Source organism: Balaenoptera musculus, chromosome 4, assembly GCF_009873245.2.
Source record: "Balaenoptera musculus isolate JJ_BM4_2016_0621 chromosome 4, mBalMus1.pri.v3, whole genome shotgun sequence".
Lineage (NCBI taxonomy): Eukaryota > Metazoa > Chordata > Mammalia > Artiodactyla > Balaenopteridae > Balaenoptera > Balaenoptera musculus.
Genome location: NC_045788.1, coordinates 17,678,316 through 17,695,475, shown reverse-complemented (window position 1 = coordinate 17,695,475; position 17,160 = coordinate 17,678,316). Strand labels below are relative to the sequence as shown.

The window sequence follows — 17,160 nt, the reverse complement described above, 5'->3', positions numbered from 1 at the left end:
CTTTATTATGTTAAGGTAGGTTCCCTCTATTCCCACTTTCTGGAGAGTTTTTATCACAAATGTGGTCCCCCCCACCTCCACCAGCTGCCTCACCTCCTCTTCCCCCCTCCTCCTTCCTTCCCACAGCCCTAGGACCCACGAGGCTGGAGGGGCCCCCAGAGAACGGAGGACCCGGCCTGGGAGCCCAGCAGCCTTCCCGGGGCCCGAGTGGGTGGGGGAAATGCCCTTCTCGCCTCCCGTGATCCTCCGTTCCCAGAGGGCCCCTTCCACCTGCTTCTTATCTTCTCCCCCCGCCCCCTGTCTCCCTCCTATGCCCCTATTACCAACACAGTCCAGAAGGGGCCTTGGAGGGCAGAGGACGCAGCCCAGGAGCCCCACAGCCTTCCTGGGTCCCAGTTGGGCAGGTGAGACAGTAGGCACTCTTCGCCCTGATCCTTCGAGCCCCCAAGGGTCCTCCAGGCATGGGAACCCCTCCTCCCTCCCAGACACCCCTCAGGGGCACCGGTCTTGTTCAGCCTCTCCACTTCTCTTTCCCCCTAATTCCTCCCTCGTCCTACTCGGTCACTTGGTGATTCCTCCTGTCTCCTTGGGTGTCGAGGTCCCCCACCAGCATCCTGCAGGTGCCCTAGTTGTGGGGAGATGCGAACTCCATGTCCTCCCCTGCTGCCATCTTGACTCCGCCCCCTGGCTTGGTATTTTTAAAAAGCAGCAAGATGTGAGACTGAAGTCAAAAATAACTTTGCTGTGGGTCTCTGATGCAAAACCACTGGCTGCCTGCCAGGCCCGGGCCCCTCTCTAATCCATTTTGATTTTATTTTTGTGTATGGTGTTAAAGAATGTTGTAATTTCATTTATTTACATTTAGCTGTCCAGTTTTCCCAGCACCATTTATTGAAGATACTGTGTTTTCTCCATTGTTTAGTCTTGCCCACTTTGTTGTAGGTTAATTGGCCATAGGTGTGTAGTTTTATTTCTGGGTTTTCTATCCTGTTATCATTGATCTATATTTCTGTTCTTCTGCCAGTACCATACTGTTTTCATGACTGTAGCTTTCTAATATAGTCTTAAGTCAGGGCACCTGATTTCTCCAGGTCCATTTTTCTTTCTCAAGATTGCTTTGGCTATTCGGGGTCTTTTGTGTTTCCATACAAATTTTAAGATTTTTTTGTTCTAGTTTATGTGAAAAATGCCATGGGTGATTTAATAGGAATTGCACTGAATCTGTAGATTGCCTTGGGTCGTTTTGACAATATTGATTCTTCCAATCCAAGAACATGGTATATCTTTCCATCTGTTTGTGTCATCCTCAATTCTATCATCAGCATCTTATAAGTTTCAGAATACAGGTCTTTTGTGTCCTTAGGTAGTTTTATTCCTAGGTATTTTATTATTTTTGATGCTATGGTAAATGGGATTGTTTCTTTAATTTCTTTTTCTGGTCTTTCATTGTTAATGTATAGAAATGCAACAGATTTCTGCATATTAATTTTGTATACTACAACTTTACTGAATTCATTGATGCCCTCTAATAGATTTCTGGTAGCATATTTAGGATATTCTATGTATAGGATCATGTCATCTGCAGACAGTTACGTTTTAAGTCTTCTTTTCCAATATGCATTCCTTTTACTTATTTTTTCTTGTCCGATTGCCATGCCTAGGACTTCCAAAACTGTTGAATAAAAGTGACAAGAGTGGACATCCTTGTTTTGTTCCTGATCTTAGAGGAAATGCTTTTAGCTTTTCACCATTGAGTATGATGTTAGCTGTAGATTGTCATATATGGCCTTTATTATATTGAGTTATGTTCCCTCTATGCCCCCTTTCTGGAGAGTTGGTGTTGAATTTTGTCAAAAGCTTTTTCTGCATCTATGGAGATGATCATATGGTTTTTTGTTTTTTTTTTTTTAAGACTTATTGATTGATTGATTGATTGCTATGTTGGGTATTCGTTTCTGTGCTAGTTCTTTCTCTAGTTGCGGCAAGCGGGAGCCACTCTTCATTGCGGTGCGCGGGCCTCTCACTATCGTGGCCTCTCTTGTTGCGGAACACAGGCCCCAGACGCGCAGGCTCAGTAGTTGTGGCTCACGGGCCTAGTTGCTCCGTGGCATGTGGGATCTTCCCAGACCAGGGCTCGAACCCGTGTCCCCTGCATTAGCAGGCAGACTGTCAACCACTGCGCCACCAGGGAAGCTGATCATATGGTTTTTATTCTTCAGTTTGTTGATGTAGTGTATCACGTTGCTTGATTTGAAGAGATAGCGAGAAATCCTTGCATTCCAGCTTTTAGTTTCATTGATCTTGTCTGTTGTTGTCTTCGTTTTTATTTCATTTATTTCTGCTCTGATCTTTATGATTTCTTTCCTTCTACTAACTCTGGATTTTGCTTGTTCTTCCTCTAATTCCTTTAGGTATAAGATTAAGTTGTTTATCTGATTTTTCTTATTTCCTGAGGTAAGATTGTATTCCCTCTTAGAACTGCTTTATGGCATCCCATAGGTTTTGGATCATCGTGCTTTCATTATCATTTGTCTTTATGTATCTTTTTATTTCCTGTTTGATTCTTCACTGATCCAATGGTTCTTTAGTAGCATATTGTTTAGCCTCCATGTGTTTGTGTTTTTTACAGTTTTTTCCTTATAACTGATTTCTAATCTCATAATCGTTGTAGTCAGAAAAGATGCTTGATATGATTTAAATTTTCTTAAATTTACCAAGGTTCGCTTTGTGACCTATCATGTGATCAGTCCTTGAGAATGTTCCATGTGCACTTGAGAAGAATGTGTATCTTGCTGCTTTTCGATGGAATTCTCTATAAATATCAATTTGGTCTAATGTGAAATTTAAGGCCTGTGTTTCCTTGTTGATCTTCTGTGTGGATGATCTGTCCATTCATGAAAGTGGGGTCTTATAGTCCCCCATTATTGTTGTATTACTGTCGATTTCTCCTTTTATGGTTGTTAGTATTTGCTTTCTATATTGTGGTGCTGCTGTGCTGGGTGCATATATTTTTACAAATTGTTATATCTTCTTGAACTGATCCTCTGATCATTATGTAGTATCCTTGTTTGTCTCTTGTAATAGTCTTTATTTTAAAGTCTATTTTGTCTGATATGAGTATTGCTACTCCAACTTTCTTTTGATTTTCATTTGCATGGAATACCTTTTTCCATCCCCTCACTTTTAGTCTGTATGTGTCCCTAGATTTGAAGTGGGTCTCTTGTAGACAGCATGTGTACAGGTCTTGTTTTTGTATCCATTCAGCTTGTCTGTGTCTTTTGCTTAGAGCATTTAATCCATTTACATGTAAGGTAATTATTGGTTTGTATGTTCCTATTGCCATTTTCTTAAATATTCTGGATTTCTTTTTGCAGGTCTTTTTTTCCCCTTCCTCTTTTGTTGTCTTCTGTTCCGATTTGATGACTAACTTCAGTGTTGTGTTTTGAATCTTTTTTCTTTTTTGTATGTGTATCTATTGTAGAGTTGCAGTTTGTGGTTACAGTGAGGTTTTGATATAACAGCCTATATATAAACAAGATTGTTTTAAGTTGCTGGTCTTTTAATTTCAAATGCATTTCCCGTATCCTGCATTTGTGTTCTCTTCTCACAGTTGCTGGTTTTGATACCATATTTGTGTGCAGATGATTTCCAACCTTTATTTTATGTTTGCCTTTACCAGTGAGCTTTTCTATTAGTAGTTTCGTTTGTAGTAGTGGCCTTTTCTTTTTCACTTTGAAAAGTTCCTTTAGCATTTATTGTAAAGGTGGTCTTGTGGTACTGAATTCTCTTAGCTTTTGCTTGTCTGTAAAGCTTTTGGTTTCTCCGTGGACTCTGAATGAGAGACTTGCAGGGTAGCATATTCTTGGTTGTAGGTTTTCCCCGTTCATCACTTTAAATATTGGGTTGGCCAAAAGTTTTGTTCAGTTTTTTCTGTAAGATGTCTCTAGTAGCACTTAGTTGGCTTTAACGTCATTCAAAACAGTTTTGTTAGATTGTATTTGACAGCTGTCATATCAGCGTGCATTTTAAAAAAGACATCAAAATTGGTGAATTTTTGTGTAGCATTTAATATTGAAGATGGAAGAAAAAAAGCAACGTTTTCTGCGTATTATGCTTTATTATTTCAAGAAAGGTAAAAACGCAACTGCAACACTCAAAAAATTTGTGCAGTGTATGGAGAAGACGCTGTGTCTGATTGAACATGTCAAAGGTGGTTTGCGAAGTTTTGTGCTGGAAATTTCAACGGTATACCACGCGGGAGGTCGCTGACATAGTCAAAATATCCAAATCAAGCATTGAAAATCATTTGCACCAGCTTGGTTATGTGAATTGCTTTGATGTTTGGGTTCCACGTAAGTTAAGCTGAAAAAACGTTCTTGACCCTATTTCCCCATGTGATTCTCTATTGCAATTTAATGAAAACGTTTCATTTTTAAAACTAATTTTGATGGGCAATGAAAATTGGATACTGGATAATAATGTGGAGTGGAAGAGATTGTCGGGCAAGTGAAATAAACCACCACCAACCACACCAAAGGCTGGTCTTCATGCAAAGAAGGTGATGTTGTGTATGTGGTGGGATTGGAAAGGAGTCCTCTATTATGAGCTCCTTCCAGAAAGCCAAACAATTAATTGCAACAAGTGCTACTCCCGATTAGACCAACTGAAAGCAGCACTCGATGAAAAGTGTTCAGAATTAGTCAACAGAAAACACATAATCTTCCATCAGGATAACGCAAGACCATGTGTGTCTTTGATGACCAGGCAAAAACTATTACAGCTTGGATGGGAAGTTCTGATTCATCCACTGTATTCACCAGACATTGCACCTTTGGATTAGTGCAAAATTCTCTTGATGGAAAAAATTCAATTCCCTGGAAGACTGTAAAAGGCACCTGGAACAGTTCTTTGCTCAAAAAGATAAAAAGTTTTGGGAAAGTGGAATTAAGTTGCCTGAAAAACGGCAGAAGGTAGTGGAACAAAGGGATGAATCCGTTGTTCAATAGAGTTGTTGGTGAAAATGAAAAATGTGTCTTTTATTTTTACTTAAAAACCAAAGGCACTTTTTGACCAACCCAATATATCGTGCCGCTCTCTTCTTGCCTGCAGAGTTTCTGCTGAGAAATCAGCTGATAACCTTATGGGAGTTCTTTTGTATGTTGTTTGTTGCTTTTCACATTTTGCTTTTAATAGTTTTTTTTTTGTCTTTAACTTTTGTCAATTTGGTTACTGTGTTTCTGGCGTATTCCTCCTTGGGTTTATCTTGCCTGGCACTCTCTGCGTTTCCTGGACTTAGGTGACTGTTTCCTTTCCCATGTTAGGGAAGTTTTCAGCTATTATCTCTTCAAATAGTTTCTCGTGTCCTTTCTCTCTCTCTCCTCCTTCTGGGCTCCTATAATATAATTCCAATGTTCGTGCGTTTAATGTTGTCCCAGAGATCTCTGAGACTGTCCTCGTTTCTTTTCATTTTTTTTTTTTTATTCTGTTCCACGGCAGTGATTTCCACCATTCTGTCTTTCAGCTCACTTCTGCCTCACTCTCCTGTTGATTTTTTCTCTTGTATTTTTCATTTCACTTATTGTATAGTTCATCTGTTTGTTCTGTACTTCTTCTAGGTTTTTGTTAAATATTTCTTGTATCTTCTCAATCTGTGCCTCCATTCTTTTTTTGAGATCTTGGAGCATTTTCAGTCTCATTACTCTGAATTCTTTTTCTGGTAGATTGCGTATCTCCACTTCACTTAATTGTTCTTCTGGGGTTTTATTTTGTTCCTTTATCTGGGACATATCCCTCTACCATCTCATTTTGTCTAACTTTCTGTGATTGCCGTTTCTGTTTCGCATGCTGCAGAATTGTAGTTCTTTTTGCTTCTGCTGTCTGCCCCTGTGGTGGATGAGGCTAAGACGCTCATGCACGCATCCCTGTGGGCCTCCTGCCCACTGGTGGGTGGAGCTGGGTATTGTTCCTCTGGTGGGAAGGGCTGAGCTCAGGAAGACTTTATGCAGACTGTCTGTGGGTGGGTGGGGCTGTGTTCCTGCCCTGTTGGTTGTTTGGCCTGAGGCCTCCCAGCAGTGGAGCCTATGGGCTTTTGGGTGGGGCTAGATCTTCGGGAGGAAATGGTGGCCTCCAGGAGGGCTGACGCCAATGAGTACTCGCCAGAACCACCACTCCCAGTGTCTTTGTCCCAGCAGTGAGCCACAGCCTCTCAACTCCACAGGAGATCATCTAATACTAACAGTTAGGTCTGGCCCAGTCTCTTATGAGGTCACTGCTTTTTTCCCTGGGTCCTGTTGCACACGGGACCTTGTGTGCACCCTCCAAGAGTGGAGTTTCTGTTTTCCCAGTATTATGGAATTTCTGTGATCAAACCCTGCTGGCCTTCAAAGCCAGATTCTCTGGGGGCTCCTCCTCTTTTTGCCAGGCACCAATGCTGGGAAGTCTGACATGGGCTCAGGACTTTTACTCCTGTGAGAGAACTTCTGTGGTATAATTATTTTCCAGTTTGTGGGCCGCCCACATGGCAGGTGTGAGATTTGATTTTATCGCGATTGTGCCCTTCCTACTGTCCCGTCACTTCTTCTTTGTCTTTGGATGTAGGGTATCTTTTTTGGCAGCTTCCAGTGTTCTGGGTTTTTTGTTTGTTTTTTTTTCTGGTTTTTTGTCAATGGTTATTCAGCATTTAGTTGTTATCTTGATGTTTTTGTCAGAAGGGGTGAGCTCACATCCTTCTACTCTGCCATCTTTTCAGCCAAAACTGAGTCCTCTTAAATTTATTAAGACTGTTTTATGGCCAAACATATGATCTTAGAAAATGTTCCTTGTGCACTAGAGAAAAATATATGTTTTGTTGATTTTGGATGGAATGTTTTATAAATATCTGTTAAGTCCATCTGGTCTAATGTCATTTAAGGCAGTTGTTTTCTTACTGATTTTCTGTCTGGATGATCTGTCTATTGGTTTAAGTAGGGTATGAAAGTTTTCTATAATTGTATTGCTTTCTCTTTCTCCCTTTGGTTCTTTTAATATTTGCTTTATATGTTTGGTTCATAAATATTTTCAAATGTTATATCCTTTTGTTGGACAACTCCTTTACTATTATTTTTTATTATATCTATACCATTAATTTTCTCTTAAGTCTGTTACGTGTGGTATATATGTATATATATATATATATATATATATATATATATATTTATCTACTGCAGCTTTCTTTTGGTTTCCGTTTGCATGGAATATCTTTTTTCCATTCCTTTACTTCAGTCTGTGTGTGTCCTTACATCTAAAGGGTGCCTCATGTTGGCAGCATATAGATGGGACTTGTTTTTTTTATTCACTTATCCACTCCATGTCTTTTGATTGGAGAATTTAGTCCTTTTACATTTAAAGTAGTTACTGATAGGTTTGTGTTTATTACTATTTTGTTAATTGTTTCCTGGTTGTTTTTATAGTTACTCTTTGTTCCTTTTTTCTTCTCTGCCTCTCCTGCTTTGTATTGGGTTGGCTGAAAAGTTCATTCAGGTTTTTCTGTAACATGTTAACATCTTCCGTAACATTTTTCCATAATGAACTTTTTGGCCAACCGAATAGTTTGATGACTTTCTTTAGTGATATGTATATATTTCTTTCTTTTTATCTTCTGTGTATTTATACTATAGGTTTTTGCTTTGGGTTGTCATGACACTTAAAACAGCATTTTAAGTTGGTAACAAGTTTCATCCATCCTGTTTTAAAGCTTAACGTTTTTACTCTCTTTGCAATGTCCACATTTTATATTTTTCATGTTATATTTAAAAAATCTTATGTATCCCTTAATTATTGTCATGCTTATTTTTATTACTTTTGCCTTTTAACCTTCATATTAGCTTCATAAGTCATTAATCCACTACTTTACTATATATTTACTTTTAAGTGGGATTTATTCTTTCATATGTGTTCTTATAACTAAGTAGTGCCCTTTCCTTTCAGCTTAAAGACATCCATTTAACATTTCTTGTAGGCTGGTTTAGTAGTGATGGACTCCTTTAGCTTTTGCATCTCTGAAAAGCTCTCCCTCCTTGAATTCTGAATGAGAACTCTGCCAGGTATAGTATTCTTGGTTGGAAGTTTTTTTATTTCAGCACTTTGAATATATCATGCATTCCCTTCTGGCCTGCAGAGTTTTTGCTAAAAAGTGTGCACATCGTGTCATGGGAGTTCCTTTTATATAGCTAGTTGTTTTTCTCGTTGTTTTTAATATTATCTTCTTGTCTTTAACTTTTGACATTTTATTTTTAATGTGTCTTACTGTGAGCCATTTTCAGTTCATCTTTTTTGGAGCTCTCTAGGCTTCCTGGACTTGAATGTCTGTTTTCTGCCCCTTTCTCTCCCTCTTCTTCTTCTGGGAGACCTAAAATGTGAATGTTAGTATGTTTGGTATCATCCCGTGCATCACGTAAGCTGTCTTTGACCTTTTTCTTTTTGCTGCTATGATTGGGTAAGTTCTAGTTCCTTGTCTTCAAGTTGATTGATTTTTTCTTTTGTTTCATTTAGTCTTGAACCCATCTAGTGTACTTTTCAATTCAGTTATTGTGTTCTTCATCTCTGTGAATTGTATCGGTGCTTTTTTATGTTTTCCGTCTCTTTGTTGAAGTTCTCACTGTATTTATCCATTACTCTCCCCATTTGATGGATATCAAATGACCATTACTTTATCAGGTAAAATATTTATCTCTATTTCATTAAAGTTTTTTTTTTTCCCCCTGAAGTTTTGTTGTTCTTTCATTTGGAACATATTCCTCTGTTTCTTCATTTTGCTTGACTCTCTCTATTGGTTTATATACAGTAGATGAAACAACCACCCCCTCCCAGTCTTGAAGGAGTGGAGTGGCCTTGTGTAGGAGATGAACCTTTTTGTTCAGCCTCGCCCCAACTATTGGTTGTCTCTCAAACCTCTTTGCTTGTCCAAGCATCCTAATATATTTTTAATAGCTCCCAGTAGTTGAGGATGTGCCAAGGCCTGTCACTGTCCCAAAGTGGAAGATTTCAGCACCTAGATTCAGTCTGACTAGAAGCCAGGCCATCAGCTAGCAGTTTTTAAAAGTATGTAGATATAATATATGCAGTCCTGAAAGGCTGCAAGCATAAGCCCCACTGGTTACCAGAGCCAGGCAATCTGGAAGTATACCTTGGGCAGCAGTCAGAAAAATCAGAGCTTCAGATGAGTGTATAACTTCTTTGTAGGAGATAACAGTGAGCTGGAGCAAGGCAAAAGGAGAGTGCCAAAATGACATCCACAGTCTATGTTCCTTTAGAGCTGCTCCATATGCCACTACATGTGTGTCAAACCTAAATCCTGTTGACATATATACACTACCAAATGTAAAATAGGTAGCTACTGGAAAGCAGCCGCATAGCACAGGAGATCAGCTTGGTGCTTTGTGACCACCTAGAGGGGTGGGATAGGGAGGGTGGGAGGAGAGATGCAAGAGGGAGGGGATATGGGGATATATGTATATGTATAGCTGATTCACTTTGTTATACAGCAGCAACTAGCACAACAATGTAAAGCAATTATACTCCAATAAAGATGTTAAAAAAAACCCTGAAGCCTGCTTCTCAATCCAAAGCTGCAGAAGAAGCAAAGTGGCCTCTTTCATAGACCGGGAAATGTGCTTCAGCCAGCTGTCTGTGCAGTGAGCAATGTGTGGTAACCTGCCCAGAACCATCCCTCTAATTGCCACAGTCCCATGGAACCCAGGTACCCAAGCCCCTTTTGCAACCAGACCCCGGTGATCAGGGGGCCCTGGGCTCCAGTTGCAAAATGTCCCAGGTATTAGACACAGAAACCAGGGTATCAGATGCATGTCAAGCTTCTCACCAGGAGACACTGGTGCTCTGGAACACTGCAGAGAGTGAGTGTGAAGATAGTGCCCACCCTCTGAAATCTTTGAAAAGGATTACAGTCAACCCCTAGATGCATGTTTAAAGAGAACCCTGCCCCTCAAGCCACAGTCACACAGTCATAATGTTTAGCTAATAGGTCTCTTTCACAGAAAGACTGAGTTCTTGGATCTGTTGCCTCTTGCTGTGCCCTGGAGGTGGTAGCTGGTTTAGAACTCTTTCTTCATTGGTTACAGTGTTGCAGTACCTACAGATGTCAGCCCCACTGGCCACCAAAGCCAGGTGAAGTAAAGATGATCCCTGGTAGCAGTCACAAAAATCAGGGCACCAGATGGGTATGAGCTCCATTCTGGGTGACACTGATTATTACAGTTGCATGTGATCAGGAATGCAAGCTCCCCTGGCCTCTAGAGCCAGGCGATCAAGAATCATGTCCTGGGCAGCAGCCGCAAAAATTAGGGCACCAGGCACATGTAGTCTCCCTTTCGGGAGATATTGGTGCTCTGGAGCACAGCAAAGGGAAAGTGTGAGATGGTGCCTGCCATTCTCCATCCCCAGAGAGTGTTTCAGCAGGCTCCTAGATGGGTGTGTTAAATTGGATGCCTGCCCCTTAGGCCATGGTTTTAATGTAAGCAGGTGATCCATATTCAGTTCAAGTTGAGTTGCCTTAGGCTGCCTCTGAGCTGGGCCCTGGGTGGATGAGTCCAAGTTGTGCAGGCCGTTTAAGAGCTTTCTGCCAGATTGGTGTTGTCTTGTGGGTCTCAGGATGTGAGGCTCTGTTGGTTTTCAAAATTAGATGTGTTGGCCGGGGTCGGGGTGGGGGGGGGTGGCTTATCTCTCAAGTGCATGTCTTTAAAATTTTTGGTGCCTGATGTGGGGTTTGAGCCCTTCAGTCCTCAGGGAGAAGCCCTGATTTTGAGTTCCCTCCTGCTTGTGGTTTCCTGTGCTGTAGGTCGGGTTTATTTTGTGCCATATTTGGTGAAATTTTGTGGCAGCCTCTCTTACCTGCTTTGATGTGGTTTTCTTCTCGTTTGCCTGATGTATAATTGTCATTCAGCCAGCCTTTATGTTTTTTTAAGAGAAAAATTTTCCATATGTAACTAGACTAATTCTGTCCATGGGAGAAGATGAGTGCAGGGTCGTCCTACATCACCATCTTGAACTGGAACCTATCCCTTCTTTTTTCAGGTGTTAATATAGCCTACAGGTCTTTTCGTATCAGTCATAGATAGCTTTATTGTTTTTTATGTCTCCGTGGCTTCCATTGACTTTAAGAGCCAATTAAAAGTAGTGGTTTTCATGGATCTATAGCCAGATTGCCTCCATGCAGGCCATGGATGTGCTGCTGGAAAACCTTTTTTACAAGTTGCTAAATCTCTAGGTGCCTCAATTTTCTCATCTGTAAAATGGGAGAAAAATTGTATTCTGAATAAGGTTGTTGGGAAGTTTTAGCACTTATTTAGCACAATGCCTGGCAGATGGTGAGCACCCAGATGTAGGCTGCCACCACCATTGTCGTTATCATCACCATTTTTACTTATTTAATCAGATTCTTATTTATGGGCATATGGGGTTTTTTCCTATTTTACTGTTACAGTGCTTCAGGGAATAACCTTGTATATTCATTATTTTGCACATGTGTGATTTTATGGATACTTTGTAACAAGTACAACATCAAGACAAAAGAGGATGTAAATTTGTAATTTTGGTAGACATTTGCCAAATTGCATACCACAGGGATTGTATCAATTTCTGCTGTTACCAGCATTTGACATAGTTTAAATGATTAAGAACTTGATGGTAGTTTTCTGATGTTACTTCCATTTCTAAAATAATTCATAGTTTAAAATGACAATTTTGAAAGTTCTTCCTTTTGCTTTATTAAAAGTACAGTCTTGTGAGGAGGGCCTGCTCAAGCGAACTTTTACTTTTTAATATAAAATATGTATGTTGGTGGCTTATTCTTTTAGGATTTTCATAGATAACTTGTTAGTATTTAAGAGAGTGGAAGATGATCTTTTCTCTCTTTTATTCTTTATTTTCAGATATTTATGTCTCCATGAATCTGAATCATTTCAGATTTTTTAATTTACCTTTACTATCCATAATCTTAGGATAATCTTCTATTAGAAATATGCATCTTTAAGAACCAAGAATCCAAAGATGAACTGAGATTAGCTTTTTAATTTATTTGAACATTTGTGTTGAATTAGGGCAAGAGTTTTTTCTTTGTCAAAGAAAGCTTAATAGGACAGAGGAGTTAACATGTCAGGCATTTTTCAAGGTTCATGGGGGAATACAAAGATCAGTAAGTAGTGGTCTCTGTCATACTTTATTCTAGTGGGTGAGCTAGATAGGTAGGGACCATCTCCGGGTTAGAAAATGTAAAAGGGCAAAGAAGAATGCTTGGATGGAGCTTTAGAATTACCTGTATGTACTCAGGTTAAATGACTAAAAGTAGGTGAAAGAAATAAAAATAAGTCATCAGAGAATATAGTGTAAATATATACTGCTGTGGGAACCAATAAAATAAACAAATTCTTTAAATACATTAGATAGATTATTACTAAGGAAAAACTGTTTGATGTAGCAGTTCGGAGACAGCTGGTGTGAGGAAGCAGTTTCTGTAGAGTTGTGGTACCCAATTGGAGAAGAATGAACAGTTGGAAAATAAGTAAATAGGCTAATCTTTGGAATAGTCATTGTCATTGGCAGGAGAAGGAATTTCTTCCTTAAAAGAAAAATCAGTAACAAGCTTCTGTTCATTTTCAAAATTATGGCTTTTAAGCATCTGATTTTATTTTATTAGTAATTGATATTTGTATATTGTAGTCATCTTTAAAGATGCTAAGCATGAGGTTGTTTTTTTCATATTGCTTTTAATGCTAGTTACTGTTTGGTTGCCCTTCACTTTACCACATTAAATTGATGCAGTGAAATAGTCCTCTCTTTATGAACTAACATAGCTATTTTATTGAAAGTATAGTTAAGACTCCACTGAATATGAAAACTGCCATGTCAATCATGGATATAGAGTAGTTGAACATTATTTACACTGGGAGTATTTTAAGAGTGATATGTGAAACTTATTAATGAAGTAGTAGAATTAGTGTTGTCCCTTTTCTTGAATTTTTAAAAAATCAACTTTACCAAGATCTAATTTCCATACATTAAAATTCACACACAGTATACAGATAGATGGTTTTTGACAAATGCGTACAACCATGTAATGACATTCCATTCAAAATATAAAATATTCCCATCTCCCTAAGAAGAAGAGTTAATTCTTCCCATGTTCAAAAATTTTAACATCTAATTTTACTTCTTTTGCTTTTTTTTTTTTAAAGAGATTCACGTTCTTTTATTTATTTATTTATTTATTTATTTATTTATTTATGACTGTGTTGAGTCTTCGTTTCTGTGCGAGGGCTTTCTCTAGTTGCGGCAAGTGGGGACCACTCTTCATCGCGGTGCGCGGGCCTCTCACCATCGCGGCCTCTCCCGTTGCGGAGCACAGGCTCCAGACGCGCAGGCTCAGTAATTGTGGCTCACGGGCCCAGCCGCTCTGCGGCATGTGGGATCTTCCCAGACCAGGGCTCGAACCCGTGTCCCCTGCATTGGCAGGCAGATTCTCAACCACTGCACCACCAGGGAAGCCCCTTCTTTTGCTTTTTTATTAGTACTTATGAACGTAATTTTACTTATCAAGAGTACCATGAATTAACCCCTGAAATTACATGCTTTTTATCTATGGGAATCTTATTTCAGATTGACAGAATATTTCATGACCCAAACAAGGTTAAATAGAAACAATTTTGTTTGAGTGATTTTAAGAACGTCTAACAGAAAGTTACTTTTATTTGAGATTAGTTAACAATTATCAGTTTAGCACATTTCTTGTTTATTTAATTTTTTAAAATCCTCTGAAAATAAAGGCTGTATTGTAGTACATAAGCAATCTGTCTTCAACACTGTTGAATACTCTCTACGTTACTGTTTTTCACATAAAAAAATAAAATCAGGATAAAAAGTTTCTCATTTTGTTTCAGAAATTGCATGTTGGGGAAGAACTCTTTAAAAATACTTTTCCTTTTCATCCACCTTCCAACCTAGACTGTCATCTCTAAAGTTGAATATTGGGAATATCCATTGGTGGTACTTAATTCATTATCCAGAAAATGAATGAGAGCTATGTATCAGTAAATAAACTGTGCTTTTAAATGATTCTGATTAAAAGATAGGGCAGATATCATTTTTCTCATTTTATAGATTTTAATTCAGTTAAATTAAGTTTAATAAGTGCCAAATGTTCCATTGTAGTTTTTGTTGGGACTCTGAATTAAGATCATACTTTGACTTTTAGTGGCTGTTCTACTGCTCCATGGTCTTTCCTATAAGAGTACAGTACATTTCAGAGACTCTTCCCACCTACATTCCTAATTGTGATTTGAGTTGGAGCTGGTAATCACTGGCAAGGAGCCTGTCAGAGGTTATAAAGTAATTATTTTCTTACTGATTCATTGAGTGTTATTCTTGTGATTTTTAACTTGAGTATTTTATACTTAAACAGTTGAAACTGAACCTCATTTAATTATTAGGCCGGAATTCTTTGTACCTAAGTTGATTTTTGAACCTTATTTCAATTTCTTTAAATGTTATTTTTAACACAGGTTTTCAGTATAAACCACTCATTCTCATAAGAGTGATAATATTTACATAACCATATTTGAGATAAAAATAAAGTAAGGTAAAAGTAGTATGAAAGAATGAGATGTTGAAAGAGGTTAACTTTTTCTTTGGTTGTTTGATCCTTATGTAGAAGTTACTGAGCAACTATTCATGTTCAAAAAAACAAATTTAACTGAAATGTGTTGTTAGATTATGGGACATGTAGTTTTAATTTATCAAAGAATATTCTGATGATTAAAAAATATCAGAGGGAGCCTTGAAGGGAGATAACACTCTCTATACTTGCATGTTTTTCAGACTAAGGCAGCCAGCTATATGTCTGGTTAGCACCAGTATATATTTAAGTCAATCTTTAGGGGCTTCTCTACTGTATAAATTCATTGTTTTATGTCTTTGTTTTTTCCTTCTTCAACACTTCTCTCAATATTTTTCCTTATACTTATCTAATTCATAGGATATTCAGAGGTTTTTTTTAATGTCTAAAGAACTTTTAAATTCTTAAACAAGGGATTCCTTTAGAATAGATAGAAGTTTGGGGGAAGTAAGAAAAACCCAAACACTTTCATATAAAACTTTTCAAATAGTGCTCAGGTTAAATTTAATTTTTAGCATGGGATAGAAAAAGATTAACTATAAAATCTGTTGTTCCACAGGTACTGTGAGAATAGAGATGTTTCGAAATATGCAGAATGCAGAAATCATCAGAAAAATGACTGAAGAATTTGATGAGGTATAGCATTTCAATATTTATACAAACTGCCTGCTTACACTTGTAAATGGTGAATATGTTATTTTAAGTTTTGTTTTGACTTGGTGTTTAGTATAAGAGAAGATACACTGTTTTCTCATTTATATGATAATCCATGCTATTAATTCCAAAATTAATCTCATTCATTTGGGAATTTTATTACATTGCATGGAGGTAGTAGCACTGATGGCTGATATGGATAAGAAAATTTATGGTGTGAAGTAGAAGTTGACTCTTGACATTCATTCTTGAAGACCATCTAAAATTCCTGAATTTATAAATACATCTCCAGCAATTTCATGTTCTGTGGAATACTAGTCTTGTTAAATGCTTTAAAGAAAAAAGGGTTGGAGGTCAAGGAAGTGTGAGCAGGCTGCCTATTATACCTACCTTAGAGATTGTGAAAGCATATTAACTTATTTAAGGTTCTTAGAAATCCTAATGGAGAAAAATCTCCTTAACTTAATTCAATCCAGAATTCCCAAAATTATTTTACATGGATCCCCACCACTGACATATCCACACACACACACCTCCACCCCCCCGCCCCTTTCCCATTTTCTGTGTGTGTGTGTGTGTGTGTGTGTGTGTGTGTGTGTAAAACTTGAACTTCTATTTGGGACACTCTACATGAGATAATCTGATTTCCATTAAGAATACAAGTTTTCTTTACTAGTCTTCACAAATTAATCATGCAGAAACTATTTTTTTCTTCATGATTTTCCATTTTCACTAAAATATTCACTCAAGCAGTTTTACACTGTAAATGTTGAGATACTTTTACAGTTTTATTTCTTTATTTTATTTATGGTGAACTCAATTCATGTCATGCTTTAGGCCACCATCAATTCCAGTTTTAACGTTCTGCCTTTGATTTAATTAAGATTTCTATTTTCTGAATTAGGTGTTCCTTTTTCTTGACTTTCAACACTAACAACGAAGATTGGTTTTCTTCTAGATCCACTCTTTTAGTAAGATGGGGTTAGGCTTTTTATTAGTAGTAGCAGTAGTGTTTATTTTTAATTAAAAAAGTACTATAAACACATGTCAAAGCAAACATTCAAACACAGGCTGTTCAATATATGTCTTTCTCATCAGGTGTTCACCTTTATTCTAGCAGCAGTATGAAAACGTTTTACAGAAACATTCTGTCAGTGGCTTTCAGACTATTTATTCACATTTTATGGGAGGTAGGGGAGACCTTAAATTGTCACCTATGCAGATATACTCCGTAATCACTTGTCTTCATTTCTGTAATCCAAAAAGCTCTGAAATTCCAAAACCTGGCCTAAAATAACATGAGGCTACTTACAATTTTTATTTATCACAGTCAGCATGAATATCTGTATGCATTGCTGTTAAATGTTAATGTTCTTGATTACAGGGGGCTGCCCCAGCTTCTTTTGGGGTATGATAAAATATAAGGTATATGCACTGTATTAACTTCCAAAATGCAAAAACTCCTAGATTCTGAAACATTTCTGTGGGACTACTGTTCACTAAAAAATAATTTTGTTGTTGTTACTACATGTGTTTTTATATGTTGCAAATAGAAGTTAAAGCCAGATAAGATATAAGTTAAGGTGCAAGTAGTAGGTTTACTCACCAGCTACTATACTAACTACTATGCCAGGCTTGCAATACAGGTGATTCAGATTGTAGATTTAAAAGTAGTATGTATCTTGGACCTTCACAGCACTAACACGTGATGGAATGATTATTAAGAGTTTAAGACAGTAGTTTCCAAACATTGCTGCACATTAACATCTCATGGGGATACTGATGCCTGGCTCCCTTCCACATCCCCCAGACATTTTGATTTACTTTGTAAGGCATGTGACCTG

At 38.0% G+C, this 17,160-nt stretch overlaps 1 protein-coding gene across 1 annotated transcript in view; it reads left to right on the top strand.

Annotated features, from left to right (window-relative positions):
• Positions 1 to 17,160, top strand: part of STAG1 (stromal antigen 1) — a 425,667-nt gene that overhangs the window by 211,920 nt on the left and 196,587 nt on the right. Inside the window, 1 exon segment of the mRNA XM_036851044.1 lies at positions 15,222 to 15,298. Coding sequence (XP_036706939.1) covers positions 15,222 to 15,298 — 77 coding nt within the window.